At 43.1% G+C, this 25,286-nt stretch overlaps 1 protein-coding gene across 1 annotated transcript in view; it reads right to left on the bottom strand.

Moving 5' to 3' along the window:
- The window catches only part of LOC120985705 (very long-chain acyl-CoA synthetase-like), a 91,830-nt gene that overhangs the window by 41,222 nt on the left and 25,322 nt on the right, over positions 1-25,286 (bottom strand). Inside the window, exon 2 of the mRNA XM_040413803.1 lies at positions 21,319-21,528. Coding sequence (XP_040269737.1) covers positions 21,319-21,528 — 210 coding nt within the window. The remainder of the gene's footprint in view (positions 1-21,318; positions 21,529-25,286) is intronic.

The raw sequence follows: 25,286 nt of genomic DNA, 5'->3' as shown, positions 1-25,286 counted from the left end.
TAAACAGTGAAGAGGCGATAGTGCTCACACAAGCGCCATTTTCTTTTCAAACGGAGGTAGCAGGAGTCGGACCCCTGCCGATCTGATATTGATGACCTATCCTAACAATAATAATACCATTCCTCTGTTAATCCTCCTAGAAATGTATTAATTAATTGTCAACTGGGTGTTACTAGTTGGTGGTGTAGCCCTATAAACACAAAATAATAGGCCCAGGGATTCTAAGGACTAGTGTAACGCCCCAGAGTGGCATCGCCACTTCTGCACCCTGCTACTATCTCTAATGGGCTAATATCATGGCATCTGTGTATTTATTGCAGGTCCTTCACAATGTGCATTCTTAAAGGGTTTCTACCACCAGAAATACTGTTATGTAGCTGACTGACATTCGCGATGCGCTAATGTCAGCACTACATAACAGTATGTTTCTAACATTAGTCCCTGCAGCCGTTTTTGTAAAAAAAAGTACTTTTATTATATGCTAATGAGCCTCTAGGTGCTATGTGGGTGTAAAATCAGCACCTAGAGGCTCCGTCCACTCACCCATTATCCCGCCCAGGTCCAGTGTTCTGCCCGCCCAGCTCCTCTTGATTGATGCCACTGTTCCCTGCATCGTTGGCGAAATCCTGCGCCTGCGCCATTCACTTCTGTCTTTGGCGCAGGCGCAGTGAGTGAAGGCCGCTCTCCTGGTGCCGGCTTCCTCACTGTGATGTAGTCGGCGGAGGCGCAGTGAGGAATCCGGCACAGGAGCGCATCATTCACTCACTGCGCCAGCGCCGAAGACAGAAGTGAATGGCGCAGGCGCGGGATTTCGCCAACGATGCAGGGAACAGTGGCATCAATCAAGAGGAGCTGGGCGGGCAGAACACTGGACCTGGGCGGGATAAAGCGTGAGTGGACGGAGCCTCTAGGTGCAGATTTTACGCCCACATAGCACCTAGAGGCTCATTAGCATATAATAAAAGTGCTTTTTTTACAAAAACGGCTGCAGGGACTAATGTTAGAAACATACTGTTATGTAGTGCTGACATTAGCGCATCGCTAATGTCAGTCAGCTACATAACAGTATTTCTGGTGGTAGAAATTCTTTAAGTTTGTAACTGTTATGTTAAAGTGTAATATACAGTACAGACCAAAAGTTTGGACACACCTTCTCATTCAAAGAGTTTTCTTTATTTTCATGACTATGAAGGCATCAAAACTATGAATTAACACATGTGGAATTATATACATAACAAACAAGTGTGAAACAACTGAAAATATGTCATATTCTAGGTTCTTCAAAGTAGCCACCTTTTGCTTTGATTACTGCTTTGCACACTCTTGGCATTCTCTTGATGAGCTTCAAGAGGTAGACCCCTGAAATGGTTTTCACTTCACAGGTGTGCCCTGTCAGTTTTAATAAGTGGGATTTCTTGCCTTATAAATGGGGTTGGGACCCAGGGCTGGGACAAGGTCTTTTGGTGCCCAGGGCGAAGATGGCAAACTGCGCCCCCCCCCCCCCCGTTTTTAAGAAAGAATCAATGTTGTTTCAAAACAAGAATATACTTAAAGCAATAGAACAAAGGACTGTGGGACTTTGAAAGTCACAGACACTATAAAGTTCCCCCCCATCATCATGTGCCAGTATAAAGTCCCCCCCATCATCATGTGCCAGTTTTGTAATAAGCCCCCCCAATGTGCCAGTAACACTATTGTAAAAAAAAACAAAAAAAAAACACTTATACTTACCTAAGTGTCAGCGATGCGATGCAGCCTCTTCCTGTGTCCCACGCTGTAATGTAAGGCTCAGGCGGCACGATGACGTCATTGCGCCGGCCTCTGATAGGCTGCCGGCCTAGTGCCTGCAGCCAGGGGCGTACATAAAAATCACTGGGCCCCATAGCAGGAATCTAAATTGGGCCCCCATTGCCCTTTTATAGCCCCTCCCTTTGTTCCATGAACTATTCTTGCTGCTGCGTTTTATAATTTATGCCATCAGGGCCGGAATGGGATTACAAAACAGCCCTGGCACACAAAAGAGGTATAATAGATGCAGATGTATATTATATACAGCAGTGTACAGTTATGTGAGGTACGCGGTATAATAGATGCAGTGTGTACAGGTATATAGTATATTCCCTAGTGTTCTGATATGTGAGGTACAGGGTATAATAGATGCAGTGTGTACAGGTATATAGTATATACAGCAGTGTACTGATATGTGAGGTACGGGGTATAATATATGCAGTGTATACAGTATATACAGTAGTGTAATATGTGAGGTACGAGGTATAATAGATGCAGTGTGTACAGGTATATAGTAAATACAGCAGTGTATTGACACCTCGTACCTCACATATCAGTACACTGCTGTATATACTATATATCTGTACACACTGCATCTATTATACCTCGTACCTCACATATATAGTATATATAGAAGTGTACTGATATCTGTACACACAGCATCTATTATACCTCATACCTCACATATCAGTGCACTGCGGTATATACTATATATCTGTACATATTGCATGTATAATACTGTGTAATATATGCAGTGTGTGTGCATGTATGTGTGTGTATATATATATATATATATATATATACAGAGCAGTGTATTGATGTGACACATAGAAGGTATAATACTGTAGATGCAGTGTTTATAGAAATATGTGGTCAGTTATGCATTATAGTCACTGTGAGGTACATGAGGTAGTGGTAACTGTCTGAAGTAGTATACATGAGTGAGCAATGAGTAAAAACAGGGCATGGAGGGGGGGGGGGTAAATGATGAAAAGTGGAGGACCTCCTCTTACCTCTCCATTCCAGTCTGTATGGATCAATACAGAGCTGCTTGTGAACTTTTAATACTTGCTGTTAGGGGTTGAAGGACCTGTGATGATGTCATCACAGGTCCTGGCAGATGTACCTTTGAAACCTAGGAACTACACCATTTTTGGTGCAGTTCCTTTGCTAGATTCTGCAGGACCTGTGATGTTGAAGAAGATGTCATCACAGGTCCTGGCAGATGCACTGTTCTAACCTGGGAACTACACTTTACACTGTGCAGTTCCCTTACAGGACCTGTGATGACATCATCAAAGGTCCTTTAGCTTTAGAAAGGTAAACAGGAGTAATTAGGGGGCGGGGCCTCTCCTCCACTTCGGTGCCTGCCTGCAGCCTATCAGAGGAAAGGGAAGGGACACGCCTCTCCCTCCCCTGCACCTCCGCTGGCACAGACAGTTTACAATGGAGATGAGCGCAATGGAAGCGCTCATCTCCCTGTGCCCGGCGGCGGCTGCTCACTTGGGGGGGGGGGGGTCATTTTAGTTGGGGGGGCACAGCATGATGTAGGGGGGGCCGTGGCCCCCTCTGGCCCCCCCCTGGCGACGCCACTGCTGCTGGCACTTCACCTGCGCCCCCCTCCTGTCCGCAAATGGTAGCGCCCAGGGCACCCGCTCCTTCGGCCCCTGCCTTGTACCGGCCCTGTTGGGACCATCAGTTGCATTGAGGAGAAGTCAGGTGGATACACAGCTGATAGTCCTACTGAATAGACTGTTAGAATTTGTATTATGGCAAGAAAAAAGCAGCTAAGTAAAGAAAAACAAGTGGCCATCATTACTTTAAGAAATGAAGGTCAGTCAGCCGAAAAATTGGGAAAACTTTGAAAGTAAGGGCTATTTGAACATGAAGGAGAGTGATGGGGTGCTGCGCCAGATGACCTGGCCTCGACAGTCACCGGACCTGAACCCAATCGAGATGGTTTGGGGGTGAGCTGGACCGCAGAGTGAAGGCAAAAGGGCCAACAAGTGCTAAGCATCTCTGGGAACTCCTTCAAGACTGTTGGAAGACCATTTCAGGGGACTACCTCTTGAAGCTCATCAAGAGAATGCCAAGAGTGTGCAAAGCAGTAATCAAAGCAAAAGGTGGCTACTTTGAAGAACCTAGAATATAACATGAGGTATATATAGAGGGCGGCTCACTAAAGCCCAGGAGATGGAATAAGGTGCTCTATCCGAACAGAGCGTACCCAATGCTCGTGTGTGAGGAGTAGTTATAGGAAAAAGTATAGGGATGGAACTCTAGTCATAGGTAATGCATGGAAATGAGTATTTTATTAGTATTAACTGGCTGGTTTATGCCAGCTGTTGACAATGGATACAAGTATAAAAGTTGTCTGATTAGATCATGTAATAAAACTTAGGTATGGAATCTAGGTATAGAATAGCGTTCTCCTAGAGGTATAAAATGTAGACAGTATAATATCAATGCATAAATAGTGGATATATAACAACAATGCATAAAAACTATATTGCTGGTATGAACCAATAAATGACTGGTCTATGTCAGCTGGACATGATATAGATAATGGTATTAGGCCTGTTGGCGTTATCTTTGGAGGTGTAAAATTTAGACAATGTACAAAATATAGACAATAGGATATCAATGCATAGGAAGTAGATTTGCAATAAATACGGTGGAAAAAGAAGTCAGATAAAAATAAATATATAAATATAAAAGTCAAGTGAACCTAATGGAGGTAGGTGCAGGTATCAAGTCCAATGAGGTAATAAAGGGAACAAATGTGGGTGAGAACTGGGGACATCCCTTTTGTGGGAAATGGTAGTTCAATCCGATCTGAGTTTGCCCCCTTTGTTTTAGATCAATAGGGTGTTTCACCTCCGATTGGTAGTTTTGTTTCCACAATTTCTCCAACAGTAGTATTATAATAAGGTGCTGCTGCTTTAGCAGATACGTTACCCTCCTGTAGATCAGAGGCAGGTTGGTGAGCGGCTCCTGGCGGGCGGGTGGCGTCCACGTGTGTTCTTCCCGCTCAAAATCTCTGTTTCTGCTTACGGAGCTGTGTGCTCAGCCTGTCTACTGCTGTGGCTGATCCTCACTTCCGGTGACGTCACTTGCGCTCGCTGACTCTCCCGCTCGATTCTCATCGGCGTTACACGTGGTATCCGATGGCGGGAATAAGAGGCTTCGGCTTTTTCAAGAGTTAAGGGAGCTCCGGAGCTTTTGAAGTTCTAGGATCCTTTTAGCTAGCTTGGTATGAGTATGGCTACCTCAAATTACCCCATACGCGTTTCGGAGCTTGCTGCTCCTTCATCAGTGGGAATGGGTAGCCTTTTTACTTTGTCCTATATATATGGTCCTGATTGGATCCAATTGAGGTTCTGGAGGCGTGGTTGAGGACTTTGATTATCGGTGTTTAGTAACACTTGTCCTGGACTTGCAGGTAGAATGGATGGGATTCAGACAGAACAATGTGATGAATATGAAGAGACAGACAAGATACGGCAATATTGTATCTCAATGTATAATTCATAATATTTGTAATAATAATAAAAATTTAAAAATAAAAAATAAAATGAAAATAAAAATAAGATAAGATAAAAGCAGAATAAAATTCATAAAATCGATATAGCTATGTGTGTATCAATACACATTCTTATATATGTGGTTATACATATATACGTATCATCAGCTTATAGAGGAGTCCTTACATTCTATTAGGAAGGTAAATGTAGAAATGAGTGTAAATCTGGGACCTCTAGATTGGGGATATTATCAACAATGTTGGATATATTATATTGGAGGTGGATTCCTGAGTATTATGGTTCCCTAATTGTATAAATATATATATATGTATATATATAGAGAGGGGGATTGGGGATCCAGATGTTCTTTAGTTGGATAATTGTTGTTTTTATTGGGAAGACTTCTGCCTGTATTGTGGTGTATAAATATATCTGAGTTGTTACTTCAGATACACCCTCTTCTAATCTGAAGTAACAACTCAGATATATTTATACACCACAATACAGGCAGAAGTCTTCCCAATAAAAACAACAATTATCCAACTAAAGAACATCTGAATCCCCAATCCCCCTCTCTATATATATACATATATATATATTTATACAATTAGGGAACCATAATACTCAGGAATCCACCTCCAATATAATATATCCAACATTGTTGATAATATCCCCAATCTAGAGGTCCCAGATTTACACTCATTTCTACATTTACCTTCCTAATAGAATGTAAGGACTCCTCTATAAGCTGATGATACGTATATATGTATAACCACATATATAAGAATGTGTATTGATACACACATAGCTATATCGATTTTATGAATTTGATTCTGCTTTTATCTTATCTTATTTTTATTTTCATTTTATTTTTTATTTTTATTTTTATTATTATTACAAATATTATGAATTATACATTGAGATACAATATTGCCATATCTTGTCTGTCTCTTCATATTCATCACATTGTTCTGTCTGAATCCCATCCATTCTACCTGCAAGTCCAGGACAAGTGTTACTAAACACCGATAATCAAAGTCCTCAACCACGCCTCCAGAACCTCAATTGGATCCAATCAGGACCATATATATAGGACAAAGTAAAAAGGCTACCCATTCCCACTGATGAAGGAGCAGCAAGCTCCGAAACGCGTATGGGGTAATATGGGGTAGCCATACTCATACCAAGCTAGCTAAAAGGATCCTAGAACTTCAAAAGCTCCGGAGCTCCCTTAACTCTTGAAAAAGCCGCAGCCTCTTATTCCCGCCATCGGATACCACGTGTAACGCCGATGAGAATCGAGCGGGAGAGTCAGCGAGCGCAAGTGACGTCACCGGAAGTGAGGATCAGCCACAGCAGTAGACAGGCTGAGCACACAGCTCCGTAAGCAGAAACAGAGATTTTGAGCGGGAAGAACACACGTGGACGCCACCCGCCCGCCAGGAGCCGCTCACCAACCTGCCTCTGATCTACAGGAGGGTAACGTATCTGCTAAAGCAGCAGCACCTTATTATAATACTACTGTTGGAGAAATTGTGAAAACTACCAATCGGAGGTGAAACACCCTATTGATCTAAAACAAAGGGGGCAAACTCAGATCGGATTGAACTACCATTTCCCACAAAAGGGATGTCCCCAGTTCTCACCCACATTTGTTCCCTTTATTACCTCATTGGACTTGATACCTGCACCTACCTCCATTAGGTTCACTTGACTTTTATATTTATATATTTATTTTTATCTGACTTCTTTTTCCACCGTATTTATTGCAAATCTACTTCCTATGCATTGATATCCTATTGTCTATATTTTGTACATTGTCTAAATTTTACACCTCCAAAGATAACGCCAACAGGCCTAATACCATTATCTATATCATGTCCAGCTGACATAGACCAGTCATTTATTGGTTCATACCAGCAATATAGTTTTTATGCATTGTTGTTATATATCCACTATTTATGCATTGATATTATACTGTCTACATTTTATACCTCTAGGAGAACGCTATTCTATACCTAGATTCCATACCTAAGTTTTATTACATGATCTAATCAGACAACTTTTATACTTGTATCCATTGTCAACAGCTGGCATAAACCAGCCAGTTAATACTAATAAAATACTCATTTCCATGCATTACCTATGACTAGAGTGCCTTCCCTATACTTTTTCCTAGAATATAACATATTTTCAGTTGTTTCACACATGTTTGTTATGTATATAATTCCACATGTGTTAATTCATAGTTTTGATGCCTTCATAGTCATGAAAATAAAGAAAACTCTTTGAATGAGAAGGTGTGTCCAAACTTTTGGTCTGTACTGTACCTGGTTCACCAGTAGGTGGCAGCAAGCTTGGAAGTGCTACATTTACAGAGAGTGGAACTTCTCTTCCATTCTAACACCCCCCTCTGTGGTGTGGTGCGCCTTTCCCACTTGCTGCAGGGGGGGTGGAGTTCTAGTTAGAGTCAGCTCCAGCTTACCCCCCTGCTAAGGGAGGTTGTGCGGGAGCACATCCCTACTGGACATGCCCTGTATAAGCCAGCTAGAGCACCTTCATCTCTGCTGGATATAGAGGCCACAGCTTGAAGCCTCAGAAGCCAGGAGGAGTTTTCCCTGGACAAATCTAGAGACAGACTACCAAAAGAAGTTGCAGCATACAGAAGAAGCAAAGTTATATTGCCAGCCTGTCAGTACAGCAGAGCCAGAAAGCAACAGATGTAGCAGGGTTGAGTTTGTTTGCCTGCCAGAGTTTTAATGCTAAAGCCTGCTGGGACCAAGATAAAGTCTGCAAACCGTTTGGAGAAATGTTTATGCAAAGTAAAGCTGCTATTGAACTTCATCACAAGGTCTGGACTCAATTTATTCTTCATCCCCATGTTAACTTATCCCCTTATCTGCTTCGGAGCCAACGCCTGGGGTCCAGTGTATCCAGGTAGGAGCACCGTGACACAACATTAAACCAGGGGACATTTTAGGCCACCCTATACCACTTTGCCATTCCTACACCTGGGTATCATCCATGATATCACTAAAAGGGGCCCTGTGCCCTTATTGCCTCGCTTGACCTCGGAACCAATGAAACTGTATTGATGATAAGTCCTGAATTTGCAATGATAACAGAAATTACTTATAAGTGAATATGCATATGTCCTGTATACACAAAGGGTGGTCCCTCAGAATAAATTCCTCTGGAAGAAAACACAGCCTGACACTGCATCTACACTGTGACATTGTCCAAACATTGCAGACAGTGCCAGGCTGTGTAGCTTCAGCGCCCAGTATTTTTTAAATGGCAGTCAGTGGTAGATGTACACATGTAAAGTTACCTATGTGTGGTGCATATGTTCTGCAAATAATTTCAAATGTAATGGCCAAATGTTTAGTGTCCCTGTACTTTAGGAAAACTTTTGTCATAGCAACATATCCAAGTTTTGTACCGAGCACTGCGACATCCACTGATGGCTAGAACGAGGAGAGAGAGGCACTCATTCAGAGCACTTTCTCTCCTCCATTAGGACACCGAATTGAGACAAGTCCATAGACTTTCTATTGAGTCTCTCTTCATTCTCCTGCCAAGAGAACGTTCTATGTGAGGTCTTTTCCCTCTTCGTTCTAGCGATCAGGGGGAATCTCAGCACCATTGATCAAAACATTTGATGTCGCTATGACATATCAGAAGTTTTCCCAAAGAACTTTGCAACTTTAAGGGAAACCTGTCAGGTTCCTTATGCTGCCCTCCCTGAGCGCAACATGCTGGAATGAAAGATTTGCTGATTTCATCAGATTGTCACTTAGGAGGTAATGTGGTGTGTAATTTAAAATGTGCAGCCAGCAAGGTGTTTGGTGGTATGCATAATAAATGGCCTCTCCGCGCACCCCCTTCCCCACCCCCTCGCGTCTCAAGTCTCTGGTTGACAGGTTTCTCCCTATAAAAACAGATGTACCCACAGCGTGGACATTATGTTGCCAATTTATTAATTCAAACAAGTAAGGCTACTTTCACACTTGCGTTAGGAGCGGATCCGTCTGGTGTCTGCTCAGACGGATCCGCTCCTATAATGCAAACGATGGTATCCGTTCAGAACGGATCCGTCTGCATTATATTTCAGAAAAAAATCTAAGTGTAAAAGTTGTTCAGACGGATCCGTCCAGACTTTGCATTGAAAGTCAATGGGGGACGGATCCGTTTGAAATTGCACCATATTGTGTCAACTTCAAACGGATCCGTCCCCATTGACTTACATTGTAAGTCTGGACAGATTCGTTTGCCTCCGCACGGCCAGGCGGACACCCGAACGCTGCAAGCTGCGTTCAGGTGTCCGCTTGCTGAGCGGAGCAGAGGACAAACGCTGCCAGACTGATGCATTCTGAGCGGATCCACATCCACTCAGAATGCATTGGGGCTGTACGGATCCATTCGGGGCCGCTTGTGAGAGCCTTCAAACGGAACTCACAAGCGGAACCCCGAACGCAAGTGTGAAAGTAGCCTAATAAAACACTTGAAAAAGACTCATTGAATTAAGACGTAACATTGAATGTGGATGCTGTGGCTACATCTGTTCATTACCTCATAAGTGATAATCATTGTGGCCGTCACTACGCTATGCTGCCCTCAAAGTGGACAGTATAAGAAACCTGACAGGTTCCCTTTAAGCGATTTGTTGTGGCATCCATGGATTTCACGGACCCATTGACTATATTGGGCGTGATAGATCCATGAACACGGACAAGATAGAGCATGCATCCGTGCTAAAAACATGAACCCACGGACCATGGTCAAAAAAACTGATGTGTGAATACACACATTAAACTGAATGGGGACGTGTGCCGTCCGTGGAGAACACATACAGCACATGTCTGTGGAACACTGACGTGTGAATGAGGCTTTATTAGTATATTCTAGGTTCACACTACAGTTATCAACTATGTTTGGCAGGGCCACTTAAAACAGACCACCTAACTTACGCCCCAGACCTATGTAATTAGATGCTTCTATAGTTGCGTGCATCTGCCATTGACTACCATATATAAGAAAACACATACTGTACTTTTTTGATTAGAGTTAAATTAAAAAGCACAATCCATTGCACTTTTTAATATTCCAATATAGTTGAGGCAAACATATGACAAATGGACACTATGGGTGACAAAAATCTACAGTGTTTTTTTATCTGTCATATGTGCTGAGTTTTTGTTGTCATGAACCTAGCCTAGGAGGCTGAAAAGACATCCTTTAGTTGTTTAATTGGTCATAAAATTCCTGATCTCAGGTTAGTCTAAAGTTTTAAACTATCGTATGCAGCAGTAGACTAGTAGATTTCCACATTAGTTATTGCAGCACATAAGTACCCAAAGTCCAGAAGTGCAATACTAATTCAAAGAATACAAGTTAAATATTAAAAAACACAAAAGACTGAAAAGAAGAAATGAATGCTGTCAGATAAGTACTCTATGTACTGTACTATACCTGTAAATACTTCACAACAACCTTTCAGTTGGGAGCTATTATAGAGAAATGCCAACAATTCTTTGGAGAAGACTGATGGGCGGAAGGCCACATCATGCAGCCTGGTAGTGGTGGCATTTACCAGAAATGCTAATTTTTGGATGGCTTATTGTCCATGACTCCACCCCAATTATAATTCAGAGATTTATATACTTTTCTGTATAATTGTTCATCATGGTACATCCAGTATCTAGGTTGTATGCTAGGATAAACTGCTGCAGGACACAGTTAACTTGGTTGGCACCTTAAAGGATTTGCACCTAGATTTAAAAGTGGTTTACAGTGCTACAATATTGATGACCTGTCCTCAGGACAGGTCATCAATATCAGATCGGCAGGGGTCCAACTCCTGGTACTCCTTCCGATCAGCTGTTCGAAGAGGTAATGGCGCTCGTGTGCATGCTGGTCTCACTTCAAAATTACCTGTGCAGTGTAACTAGATATATTCACTTGAATGGGACGAGCAGTTGTAATTACACTGCGCTGCCTCTACAAAGGAGACGACGCACAGATAATTTTGAAGTGGAAGCACAACTTTCAAACAGCTGATTGGCGGGGGTGCATGTTGATGACACATCCTGAGGACTGGTTATCAGTATTGTAGCACTGCACAAGCCTTTTAAACGTATTCCCTATCCACCAGCTGGTGATAAGTGTGGTTGAGAATGTGGTTCCTGCATCCCCTCGTATGAATAGAGCAGCAGTCGTGTATGTGTCCTTCCACTCCCTTCATTATCTATGGGACTGCCAGAGGGATATACAAGGGGTATACAAAGACAAGGACCCCCCTCTGTAACTCCATTGGTCCCACGTGATGCGATCTTGGGGTGCTGATGGTTCCCATGGTACCTGGGAGGCTTAAAACGGCCTTAGGGCTACCAAGAACGGAGTGTAATACTGACAGTTTCGATGCAGTACAAAACAGCATGTATTGTACTGCATTGAAACAGGGTTATGCCCTCAAAAGTCCCAGTTTCAAGTGTAAAAAAAAGTGCCCCTGTCCCCCAATCAAGCCATTTACAATTGAAAAAAATAGACGTTCGGTATCGTCGTGTCCATAATGATTGGCTCTATAAAAATACCCCATGATCTACCACATCATAAAAAAATAAAACTGTGCCAGAGGAGCCATTCTTTGGTCACCTCACCCCCAAAAATCATATGAAGCGATCAAAGTCGTGTGTTCCCGAAAATAAAACCAATGAAAACGTCACCTCATCACACACAAAAAAAACCAAGCCCCCACACCATTTCTAAAAAATTGACCATTGCTGGAAAAACTTAAAAAAAATGTCTCTTATTTTCTAAAACTGAAAAGAATAAAAAATAGACATATTTGGTATCGCTGCATCTGTAACAATTGGCTCTATAAAAATATCACATTCTGTAAACACAGTAAAAAAATAAAATAAAAACTATGCCTGAACAGCTATTTTTTAGTCACCTCACCTTGCAAAAAACATAATATCAAGTGATCAAACTATCTTATGCACCTCAAAATGGTACCAATGAAAACGTTACCTCATGCTGCAAAAAACCAGCCCTCTCACAAAACTATTGTCATAAAAATAAAAAATATGGCTCTCAGAAAATGGCAACACAATAACATTTGGGGTTATTTATTAAGAAGATGCTAGTCTTAGTACTACTGCTCTGGCGCTTGATGCGCCTAAGTTATGCAGAGAAGCAGGCTTTTTCATAACTTAGGCTGATCCATCACCAGCCTAAATTTACACCAGCTCCCTTGCTAGCACAGATTTACCAAAAGGTGTTCTTTCCCTTTTGGACTCTGCAGTGTACCCAAACAGCAGTTTACAGTACATCCACATTTATGGCATTTCCATACCCAGTAGAACCTGCCTAATAATTGGGCACAACAAACTGGGCACAACATATTGGGCACTAAAATGATATATCTGAGAAAAACTTTCAATTTTCATTTTGCACGGTCACCTGCTTATTCATTTCTGCAAAATATCTGTGGTGTCAAAATGCTCACTCCCCCCCTTAATAATAACTTGAAAAGTGTAGTTTGCAAAATCAGGTCACTTATTGGGGGTTTTCACTGTATAAGTACTTTAGGGTCTTCATGTGGTGTAGCGCCCCCAAATCTTTCCAGCAAAATCCATGCTCCAAAAGTCAAATGGTGCGCTTTCAATTCTGAGTCCTACCATGTGCCCATACAGCAGCTTATGTCCACATTTATGGCATTTCCGTATCCACTAAAACCTGCAAATACATTTCTAAAAAATACATGTTGCGTCAAAATGCTCACTGCACCCCATAATACCTTGAGGGGCAGAGTTTCCAAGTTTTTATTATTTTGCCCCATAGGCTCTACAGTTGGCAGCACAAGAGGTGGGACTCAAAATGCACATTGTGGTAATGTGAACAGTGCTGGAAGGTGTCTATGTCCCACTCAGGTACCTCAGATGGGTGAGACAACTAAAATCCAGAGAGTTGCAGTAGTCTCAGCAAAGCATAGTTTGCTGAGACAGTTTTGTTTATTAATTCTGGGCTGGATTTTAATTGGATTGGCAGATAGGCTTGGCAGTGGGATCAGCCAATCCACACTCTTTCGGCACGGTTATTACCTTCTACCTGAGGTGATCGCAGGTGAGGCCTGCTGTAATCAGGCCGGCATAATACGCCTCCCAGTATGTCAGTCTAGGGGTAGTTTTTGTGATCCTGGAGCAGAGGCTTTGTGTGAGTGGTCTCAGCCGGGTTGGCTGAGGGGCCACGAGGCTAGGCGATAGCCTGAACTTTGGGGGACACAGTGACGCCTGTGAAACAAGGATCACGAGGCCAGAGTCGGGAGGACTACTGGGCCACAATCCCCCTAAAGGTATTGAAGTGTCACAGCCTGGAGGTTGCTGGACTGTATGGCCGAGGAAAGCCGCATTTGTGTTCCATGTGTGAACAGAGCTCTCTAGGTGAGTCACGGATACGTTTATGTGTTTAGTTAGAGCCTAGCCGGGCAAGGGTTTGTTAATTTGTGTGGATGTCATACGTGATAAGTTGAAGCTGCAACTTCATAACCTGTGCTTTGCTGAAGTGTCTGAAATAAAGCAAGAGTTTGGACATTATAACCGTGTCTGCGAAGATATCTGTGAGTGTGACCCCCCCAAAAAGAGATGATCCCTTACAGCATGTTCTCTCATACTCCTGAGCCCTCTTATACGTATACAGGCAAATTAATAGGGCCACATTTAGGGTGTTTCTAAAACAGGAAGCACCGCTTAATAACACGAGTACTTGTTTTTCACACTGACATACGCTGGGCACAACATATTGGCAACTGAAATGCCATATGTGTGTAAAAATTGCAATATTCACTTTTCTGTGCATGCATTTTTGCAAAACACCCATGGGGTCAAAATGTTCACCCCTTGGTAAATTTATGTGAGGTCATTTCTTGGGCGTTTCTTTTTTATTTTGACTCAGAGCCTCTGAATTTGTTGTTCAGTGCAGTATACATTAAACTATGCTTCAAATACAAATGGCGCCACATAGGAAGGACTGTCATACTCAGGAAAAATCATGTAATGAAATTTAGGGTGCTTTTGCTCCTGTTAACCACTTGTGAAAATGAAACATTTGAGGCTAAAACTATATGTAATTGAAATACAATTTAATTTTTAATTTTATGATTAATAATTTTCATAAATATTTCGAAGCATCTGTGGGGTCAAGCCAATCACTATACCCCTAGGTAAATTCCTTGAAGGGTTTAGTATCCAAAATGGGGTGATGTTTTGGGGTTTTACACTGTACTGGTACCTAAGGGGCTCTGCAAATGTGACATGGCACCAAAGAACCATTCCAGTGAAATGGTGCTCCTTCCCTTCTGAGCCCTGCAGTGTGCCCATACAGCAGTCTATGGCCACATATAGGATGTTGCAATTTTCAGGACAAAATGGGTAACCAATTTTTAGGTGCTTCTTCTCCTGTTACTCTTTGTGCAAATTAAAAATTGGGAGCTGAAGCATAATTTTATTAGAATTTTTTTTTCATTTTCACAGCCAAGTGTTAATAAATGCTATGAAATCCTCGTGCAGCATGGCACCTGAAAAACAATTCTGCAAAATCTGCCCTCCAAAAGCCAAATGGCTCTCCTTCTCTTCTGACCCCTGCCATGTACCAATAACGTCCATTTTGCTTTAATTCCTGTGGAAAACCTAAAAGGTTTAAAAAGTTTCCTTTTTTATAATTTTTTTATTGAAGAATAATATTACCATACAAGATAAAAAATCAAAATATTCATTTCCATTTTCTTAAACCTTAACCCCCCAATTCCCTCCCAAACCTCCCTCCTCTTTTGCGATGCGTCTCCCTCCCCGCCGACATACAAAGCGGAAAAGAGATAATGAAAAGGTTGAAGGAGGAATCTTCAAGATTTCCATTCTCTCCATATCTTAAACCATTTATCCCCGGGTTTTCTTTGTTTATATAACATTTTTCCATAACTTTTGATCTTATTATCGAGATTTAGCCATGTGTCTATACTAGGAGCTTTAGATGAAAACCAAGCCCGTGCAATCAAGAGTCTTGCCAGAAACATTATCTTAAAGGGAGTCTTTCACCTAAAATAACCATTATAGAACACTAATCCCATGATCTGCCCAAGGCCCCTCGTCGCTTTCATATGAAACCCCTCCCCTTTCACCCCTCTGGACTGCCCTAGGTTCTTCAGAAATCCAACGCCAGCGCCGTTCACAAGATTTGCCGCGCCTGCACTCTTCATTCCCCATTATGGGCAGAGGCACAAGAGCGTTTAATGCGCATGTGCCGGCCCGTACATCTAGCCGGCCTTGTGCCGGGCGTATATATTTTTCTTATTTTACTGAAATATGCCCCTATACGCTTTCACCAGAAATAACTGCAACAGTGCCGTGCGTATATATTTTTCTTATTTTACTGAAACACGCCCCTATACACTTTCACCAGAAATAACTGCAACAGTGCAGTGCGTATATATTTTTATTTTTTTACTGAAATACGCCCCTATATGCTTTCACCAGAAATAACTGCAACAGTGCAGTGCATATATATTTTTCTTATTTTACTGTAATACGCCCCTATAGGCTTTCACCAGAAATAACTGCAACAGTGCAGTGCGTATATATTTTAAATTTTTTACTGTAATACGCCCCTATACGCTTTCACCAGAAATAACTGCAACAGTGCAGTGCTTATATTTTTTTCTTATTTTACTGAAATACGCGCCTATGCGCTTTCACCAGAAATAACCGCAACAGTGCCATGCATATATATTTCTTATTTCACTGAAAAACGCCCCTATACGCTTTCGCCAGAATTAACTGCAGAAATGCACTGAGAATATATTTTTCTTTTTTTACTGTAATACGCCCCTATATGCTTTCACCAGAAATAACTGCAACAGTGCAATGCTTATACTGTATATTTTTCTTGTTGGACTGAAATACGCCCTTATACGCTTTCCCCAGAAATAACTGCAACAGTGCAGTGCGTATATATTTTTCTCATTTTACTGAAATACGCCCCTATACGCTTTCAGCAGAAATAACTGCAGAAATGCACTGAGAATATATATTTCTTTTTTTACTGTAATATGCCCTTATATGCTTTCCCCAGAAATAAATGCAACAGTGCAGTGCGTATATATTTTTCTTATTTTACTGAAATACGCCCCTATACGTTTTCACCAGAAATAACTGCAACAGTGCAGTGCGTATATATTTTTCTTATTTTACTGAAATATGCCCCTATAGGCTTTCACCCTTTTAAATAACTGCAACAGTGCAGTGCGTATATATTTTTCTTATTTTACTGAAATACGCCCCTATACGCTTTCACCAGAAATAACTGCAACAGTGCGTATATATTTTTCTTATTTTACTGAAATACGCCCCTATACGCTTTCACCAGAAATAACTGCAACAGTGAGTATATATTTTTCTTATTTTACTGAAATACGCCCCTATACGCTTTCACCAGAAATAACTGTAACAGTGTAGTGCGTATATATTTTTCTTTTTTTACTTTAATACGCCCTTATAGGCTTTCACCAGAAATAACTGCAACAGGGCAGTGCGTATATATTTTTCTTGTTGTACTGAAATACGCCCCTATACGCTTTCAACAGAAATAACTGCAGAAGTGAAATGCATATATATTTTTCTTGTCGTACTGAATAAGATACTGAGATATAAGCTCTTCAACACAATACTTGCAGCCCAATAACAAAAAGATGGAATGACAGAGCTGTCTAATGACTATTTGGATCGCCAAATAATTGTTCCCTGCACTTGTGAATCACTTTCCTATCAATGTCCCTAGCGCCTTCTGACGTCTCCTCTTGTACTAAGATGCTGTGAAATGACTCCTCCCTATCCTTTCCCTGCACTTACAGTATAAATCCTTTTTTCAGTTTTTTTTTTAAACATAGAGGTTTTTCCAATTGCTGTTGCTAGCGCCTTCACCCGTCTGTCCCTGCACTTTGAACGCTGGAAAATGGCAGAATCTAAAATGGCTGCTGTATTTATAGGGCTGTAACATCACAGGGCTGGCTGCTGATTGGCTACATGCAGGCATGTCAATCTGGGTGATCCCGCCTTCCCAGAGTTCCTTGCCCCATGTCCTCAGTCCTCACACGTGTAGCCACCATTTTAGGAAAAATGTGATTTGTTACCATGAAGCGCGAGGAAATTCGCATTCGTTGCGAATCAAATTTTTACTGAAATTCGGATCGAATTCCACTTCATCAGCTTCGATTCACTCATCTCTAGTGGTTTCTATTATGCAAACCCCTTAAAGTAACTTCGAAACTGAATTGGTCCTTAAAAAAGTCGGTTTTGAAATTTTATTGAACATTTTAAAAATTGCTTCTAAAATTCTAAGCCTTCTAATATCCTAAAAATGAAATTATATTTACAAAATTATGCCAACATTTAACTTAAAAAAGAGAAAATCAAATTGTAAAAATTGTGATACCCCCCTAATTTTCAGTAAAATTTGGATTTCTTTTTTTATAAATAAAAGTAAAATATATTGACCAAAATGTATCACTAACAATATGTTATGAGAAAACAATCTTAGAATTGGTTAGATAAGTAAAGGCATTCCAAAGTTATTACCACATAAAGTGACACGTCATATTTGCAAAATTGCGCTTGCTCCATAAGCTGAAAACTGGTTGTGTCCGGAAGGGGTTAAAGGGGTACAGTGGAAGTGATTATGAAGTTTTTAACCTATTTCATTTGGGCTACAAACTAATTTATACACAGTTCTCCACCTAATAATAAAAAATCTAATATATAAAGCTGAGTGTATGCATGTATGTATGTATGTCCACTAAAGCAATCCGCACTGTCGCATTTACAATCATGAAATTTGGCACACAGGTACACCAGATGTCCGGGAAGGGTTTAGACCAGATCTCAGCTCTTTAGCATGTACCGTTCCTGAGTTATTCCCAAAAAATGCATTAGCCAATAGAAGCCTGGTCACATGACCTTATCAGCCAATAGAAGCTCGCAGGCCCTTAGTCTCCACATACACACAGTTTTACTCCAGGTTTCCATAACAACCAAGTCATTTTTCTTCACTGCTGTAGGTCAGCTTTAAAGGAAATCTGTCACCAGGATAATCGCTATTAAAGTAAAGCCATAGTACCTTATTTCCAGATGTACCTTTGTTCCAGCAATAGATTTTTTTATCGTCTGAAAATCCAGTTTACTTGGTATGCAAATGAGCCAGTAAGGTGCCCAGAGGGGTGTCACTCTTGCAGGAAGGAGCCCAGGCACGCCTCCTGCCACAATGTGTCCACCCACCCCTCCTACATCACATTCAAGCCATAACTCTGCCCCCCTTTTCCCTGCTCCCAGCATGAGGGCGGGCTTGGGCACTAGCAGGAGGGCGTGCCTGGGCTCCTTTCTGCAAGAGTGATGCCCCTCTGGGCACCTTACTGGCTCATTTGCATACCAAATCAACAGAATTTTCAGAAGATAGAAAACATCTATTGCTGAAACAAAGGCACATCTAGAAATAAGGTACTAAGTGCTATTAGGCTATGGCTTTACTTAAATAGCGATTATCCTGGTGACAGATTTTCTTTAAAGGGGCAGGGCACTGTAGATGACACTGTTAAGGGCGCGGAGTGCTGTGGAGGTCACAGTTCAGGGGGCAGGTAGGGTGGCCATTCAGGCCACCCTCAAAAGACGAACTTAAAAACCCCACCCCCAGGTCCTGCTAAGCCACTCCCAACTCGGTAAGGCCACGCCCCCTCCCACTCCACAGTCGACAGGGATTGAAAAAATGAAGGTAAAAATAAGCTGCAGGGGTGGGAGGAAGGGTGCCTTTCTCCCTGCAGCTCACGCTCAGACTGCACAGTGCTGCTGTCTGAGAGTGAGTTGTTCAAAATGACATTCCTGTGTCCGTCCAGGCCCTGCGCCGGACAGAGGACAGGGAGTCTTAAAGCCAGACTGTCCTGCCTAAAACCGGACCTCTGGCCAACCTAGGGACAGGCTGCTTTGGAGGGCACAATAAACATAGTAACATAGTAACATAGTACATAAGGCCGAAAAAAGACATCTGTCCATCCAGTTCGGCCTGTCATCCTGCAAGTTGATCCAGAGGAAGGCAAAAAAAAAAACTGTGAGGTAGAAGCCAATTTCCCCCACTTTAGGGGAATACAAAATTCCTTCCTGACTCCATTCAGGCAATCAGAATAACTCCCTGGATCATGGTCCATTCACATATCTGTATGTGTTTTGCGGATCCGCAAATTGTGTATCCGAAAAACACGGACACCGGCAAAGTGCATTCCGCATTTTGCGAACCACACATCGCCGGCACTTTCATAGAAAATGCGGACAAGAAAAGGACATGTTCTATTTTTTTACGGAACGTAAGTGCGGATCCTGAAGTGCGGATCCGCAAATGCAGATACAGACAGCACATTCCGGCCCCATTGAAAATTAATGGGTCCGCACCTGTTCCGCAAAATTGTGGGATGGATGCGGACCCATTTTGCGGACGTGTGAATGGACCCTTAAGAGGACGGTCTTCTATGGGGATCAGTGTTAAGGGGCGAGGTGCTGTAAAGGTCACTGTTAAGGGGGTGGGGTGTTGTGGAGGTCTAATTTTAAGGGAACGGAGCTCTGTGGAGGTCACTGTTAAGGGGACAGGATGCTGTGGAGGTCACTGTTAAATGGGCGGGCACTGTGGAGGTCTCTGTTAAGGGGGCAAGGAACGGTGGAGGTCACAGTTAGGCTACTTTCACACTAGCGTTCGGAACGGATCCGCTCCGATAATGCAGACGTTTGCATCCGTTCAGAACGGATCCGTCTGCATTATAACTTAGAAAATTTTCTAAGTCTGAAAGTAGCCTGAGCGGATCCGTCCAGACTTTACATTGAAAGTCAATGGGGAACGGATCCGCTTGAAGATTGAGCCATATAGTGTCATCTTCAAGCGGATCCGTCCCCATTGACTTCCATTATAAGTCTGGACGGATCCGCTCGCCTCCGCACGGCCAGGTGTCCGCTCACTGAGCAGAGCGGAGGCTGAGCGCTGGCAGGCGGATGCATTCTCAGTGGATCCGCCTCCACTGAGAATGCATTGGGGCCAGACGGCTGCGTTCAGGACCGCTCGTGAGCCCCTTCAAACGGAGCTCACGAGCGGACACCTGAACGCAGGTGTGAAAGTAGCCTTAAGGGAACGGTCTGCTATGGAGGTCATTATTAAGGGGCAGGGTGCTGTAGAGGTCACTGTTAAGGGGGCAAGGTGATGTTGAGGTTAAATTTTAAGGGAACGGAGCTCTGTGAAGGTCACTATTAAGGGGGCAGATTATTGTGTAAATCACTGGTAAGGAGACGGGGTACTGTGGAGGTCACTAATAAAGGGGCGGGCACTGTGGAGGTCACTGTTAAAAGGGAGGGCGCTGTGGATGTTACTGTTAAGGGAGGAAGGGACTGTGGAGGCCACTATTAAAGGGGCAGCGGGGTACGGTGAGGTCACTGTTAAGGTAGCGGGGTACTGTGGCAGTCACTGTTAAAGGGCCAGTCGCTGTGGAGGTCTCTGTTAAGGGGGCCGGGAATGGTGGAGGTCACAGTTAAGGGGACTGTAACCTATGGTCAGTGTTAAGGGGTGGGTGCTGTATAGCTCACTGTTAAGGGGCGGGCCCTGTGGACGTCACTGTCAAGGGTGCTGTGGAACTCGCTGTTAAAGGGACAGGCTGCTGTGAAGGTCAAAGTTAAGGGGGTGGGCTGGTGTGGAGGTCCCATTTTAATAATATTCGGGCACTGTGGGGGGGGGGGTCACTGTTAAGGGGTGGGGGGCTGTGGAGGTCACTGTTATAGTGGATACTGTCGATATCTTTTAACAACACACACAAACATTAAATGAAATAGATGAAATATACCCGAGGTCCTTCTGCTAGTGTTTGATAAAGCAGAGATTTGTCAGATCCTGTTTGTAATGGATGTGACATTAGTTATTATAGATGATTTACCTGTAGTCCCAGACGTGTAAATATACAGAGCTGGTGTCTTCATGGTAGAACCTGTCCTATAAGACTCAGGAATAGGCTTTTCAGCGGCAGCTTCCACTTTGTCAAGTAAAGTTAGAACACCTTCCGTGGATGAGTCTCGGCTCAGGTAAAAAACCAGCACCCCATCTTCTCTAAGATCGGACAGTACTTCCTCCACAGCAGCCTTCAGTTCTTAAGAAAATGAAAAGAGATGTCATGTACTGCAGGCTTAATAACAATCATATTTGTAGAGAGTAGATATACCTATTTTCAGAAAGGTACAAATTCCGTTGGACCGTTGGACACCAGCTTCAGGCTCAGACTGGCGCACAGGGGTACAGGTGAATCCCCCCATGGGCCCCTGAGCAAGGTGGGCCCCTAGTCTCCCACCCCTTACACAAGTGGCACATAACACAGTAGAGTTACTGCACTACATTCAGATATGAGGCAGACAGCATCTCTATGTTCATATAATAACATTATTTAAGAAACCACCCAATTTATTATTATAATAGATAAATCAAGAGGCTGAGATGACATCTACGTGAAGAAGCAGGTCAGCCACTATCTTCATTTCCTAGGGACCCAGCTTCTTGAAGGAACCCCTAAAATCCTTTATCTTGTAGTGTCTTGCTGCTTTCTCCCACTGTGTGTGCAGGTAATATTTGCATGCATCTCACCAGTTGACCCAAGAATAAATCTTACTGTTGGGCCCTAGGCATCCCAGTCTGGCACTGCCCAGCGCTGCAAGGCACCAGTGCTAACCAATGAGCCACCATGGTGCCCATGGTAAAAATGGGGGAGTCTAAATAAAAAGGGTGGGAATATGTACATGAGGTTAGCATGAGCAGATCTGTTAAAAACCATGATAGTGCTAGAAAACCCCTTACACGTTCTTGTACATTATAGGTTATTAGGAGGTACACATCCACACACCTTCACAATTATCGAAATACAATGCTAAACAATGTTTTACAGTTTGCATATAGTTATAAATCTGTAGGCTTCAGGGCTAACATCTCCCAGCATTCCTGACTGGCTCAGTGCCTGAACAGAACTTCCCGACAGTGTCGGACTGGCCCACCAGAATATCAGAGGATCCTCCAGAAATTTTGACATTATTTTTGATATGGGGTTTAGGCCCTAAGCATGATTTTCTGTGGTGTGCCCAAGGAACCCCAGTTCGACACTGCTTCCTAAGGTGATATGTATTATGGGAATCATAATGTAATCTCTGTAGTGATGCTTACAACACAGGTGGCCGTCTGCATCACAGGAGCTAAGGCTCAGTTCACATCTTTGCCGTCCTTTCTGGTTTTCTTTTCCATCATAGGAGCAGAAAAATGAAAATGATGGGAGTACCAGATCTGTCATACAACTGAAACTAATGGTGCTCATTGGACCTCACTGAGTTATATTGGGGTCCATCGGGGTCCCTTCGTGGTTTTTCTTAGGTTACTTTCACACTAGCGGCAGGATGGATTCGACAGGCTGTTCACCCTGTCGGATCTGTCCTGCCGCTATTTCGCCATGCCGCCGGACCGCCGCTCCGTCCCCATTGACTATAATGGGGATGGGGGCGGAGCTCCGGCGCAGCACGGCATTTCGCGGTGAGAGGCCGCTGGACTAAAAAGTCGGACATGCAGTACTTTTAGTCCGGCGGGCTTTCACCGTGCACTGCCATGCTGCGCTGGAGCTCCGCCCCCCCCGTCCCCATTATAGTCAATGGGGACGGAGCGGCGGTCCAGAGGCACGGCGAAATAGCGGCAGGACGGATCCGACAGGGTGAACAGCCTGTTGGATCCGTCCTGCCGCTAGTGTGAAAATAGCCTTAGTAGCACTACATGCTGGGTTACTAATAGAGCGTCCAGCACAGATGTGAACTCTTCCTAAGCTGTTTTTTGCAGCCTGTAGAACTGTAAGTAGAGCTTATCAGATAAGTAATGTACCGCATTAGCAAAGTAACACAGCATTTTATCTAGATCATAGATATAAACTATGTTAATCAGTCTAAATAGGTGAAATGTTAAAATCTGAACCACCTCCTTTGACTAACATTGGCTATACTGTTAGGAAGAGTAAAATGTGGCATGTCTGTAATATATCATCACTTCTTTCCTATTGTAACTTTACTTTACTGTGTGGATTGTAGAAAGTGAATATAACTTGTCATCTGGAAACTATCCACAAGCTGCTGTTGATGGATCTCTTATAATAAGTACTTTAATGTATAACACTAAACCACTAACATCAGCCTCTGATCGGTGAAGGTGCTACATACGGGGCTACTGCTGATCAGCTGTATAAGAAGTCATGGCGCTCGCAGTAGCGCTGTGGACTTCTCTCAGCTTTCCCTAGGCCAGTAATACAACGTTCATCGGTCACATGACCTAGGCGCATTCCCTTGAATGAGCTGCAATACGAAGCAAGGCCGCTATACAATGTACGGCGCTGAGCTTGGTGAGCTGTGAGGAGCCCACGGCCAGTGCCTTCTCAAACAGCTGATCAGCAGGGGTCCTGAGTGTTGGACCCCCACCGATTAGATACTGATGACCCATCAGTTAAAAAAAAGTCAGAAACCCCTTTATCACTATGTAGTCAATGTAAGTGAGGTTTGGATGCACATTCAGCTTTCACTGGCTGTAGGAATCTACAATGGTTGGTACTTCTGTATAAGTAGCTTCTGCAGAAAAAGTCTCGCTTGATCCTTTATTACTGCAGCGCAGGCAGCGGCTTCCACGATGAGTCACTGCTTGGGTGTCACTGCGAGGCATCCGGTCAACCCTCCAGCTACATGCGGACCTCAGGGAATAAAGTGAATATGGGATTTAGGCCTCATGCTCATGCAGAAGACTATATGGTGGCACAGCTCAGTACTGCCCTATGGTGCTCTGTACAGCGCCATATTAGCACCTATGCTTCCAGAAAAGTAATGCTTCTATTGGAGAATAGCTCTATCATATGGCATCCAATAGACTAAGTATCCCGCAACCCAACATATATAATCAGATGTATATGGAGGTACGGAATGACCACATCCTACATTTCTACAGACATCGTATTATAGCACCGTACAATTCAGAAGATTACCGTGGTGCTTTACATATCTGGAAGTAGCAATAAGAGCGGTTTTTTTTAAAAGATATTATTACATGGATGGTTCATGCATTATCTATGTTGCACAGATTTTCAGAAAAACATGAAATGAATGGCATAAAGCCGTGGTAAGATCTAGACACTAGAAAAACACCATATTTAGCTAGGTAGCTGATACATGCTGCCTCCTTGCAGGCTCCATATGGATGAAACAGGAGGTCACAGGTTCGTTTTTAGATACATTATCAGGGACTGTTTTCACAAATACCTCATCTCGGTTTCCTTTAAAATGTCCCTTGTGTGCTGAGCATGCACAGTCCGGGTAACAGTTGCTGGGATACTACAGGCTGTGGGACACACACGAGGCCTCAGTATCAGGACTGCCAGCTAATAAAAAGACAAAGTATGGCAACATAAACGACTTGACCATGGTATTAGCTATACCTTCACTCGAGCTTACCTTTTTCTTGAATCCCTTCCAATGAACTCTCTACTCCTTATCCCAACCAAATAACCACAACAACCACGGTTCGGATTTAAATCGGCCACAGCAGCCGTTTTTTTTATTAAATACATAAATAAATAACCACATAACAGTTAAATAACACAAAACCATAATTAACCCCTGGCGAGGGAGGTCCTAGAAGCCCCAAATGACCATAACCAACAAACCACAACCATCCGGCGACTCCGTCTTACCCCCAGCCTTTAAACCCAGCTCGGAGGCAACCTTGATGGACGCCTTAACCCCTTAAGGACTTATGACGTACCGGTACGGCATGTTTCCCAAGTCCTTAAGGACCCATGACGTACCGGTACGTCATGTGTATTTCCGATCACCGCCGCCCCGCGGG

Source organism: Bufo bufo, chromosome 1 (genome assembly GCF_905171765.1).
Source record: "Bufo bufo chromosome 1, aBufBuf1.1, whole genome shotgun sequence".
NCBI lineage: Eukaryota > Metazoa > Chordata > Amphibia > Anura > Bufonidae > Bufo > Bufo bufo.
This window is presented reverse-complemented; position numbering and strand designations above follow the sequence as displayed.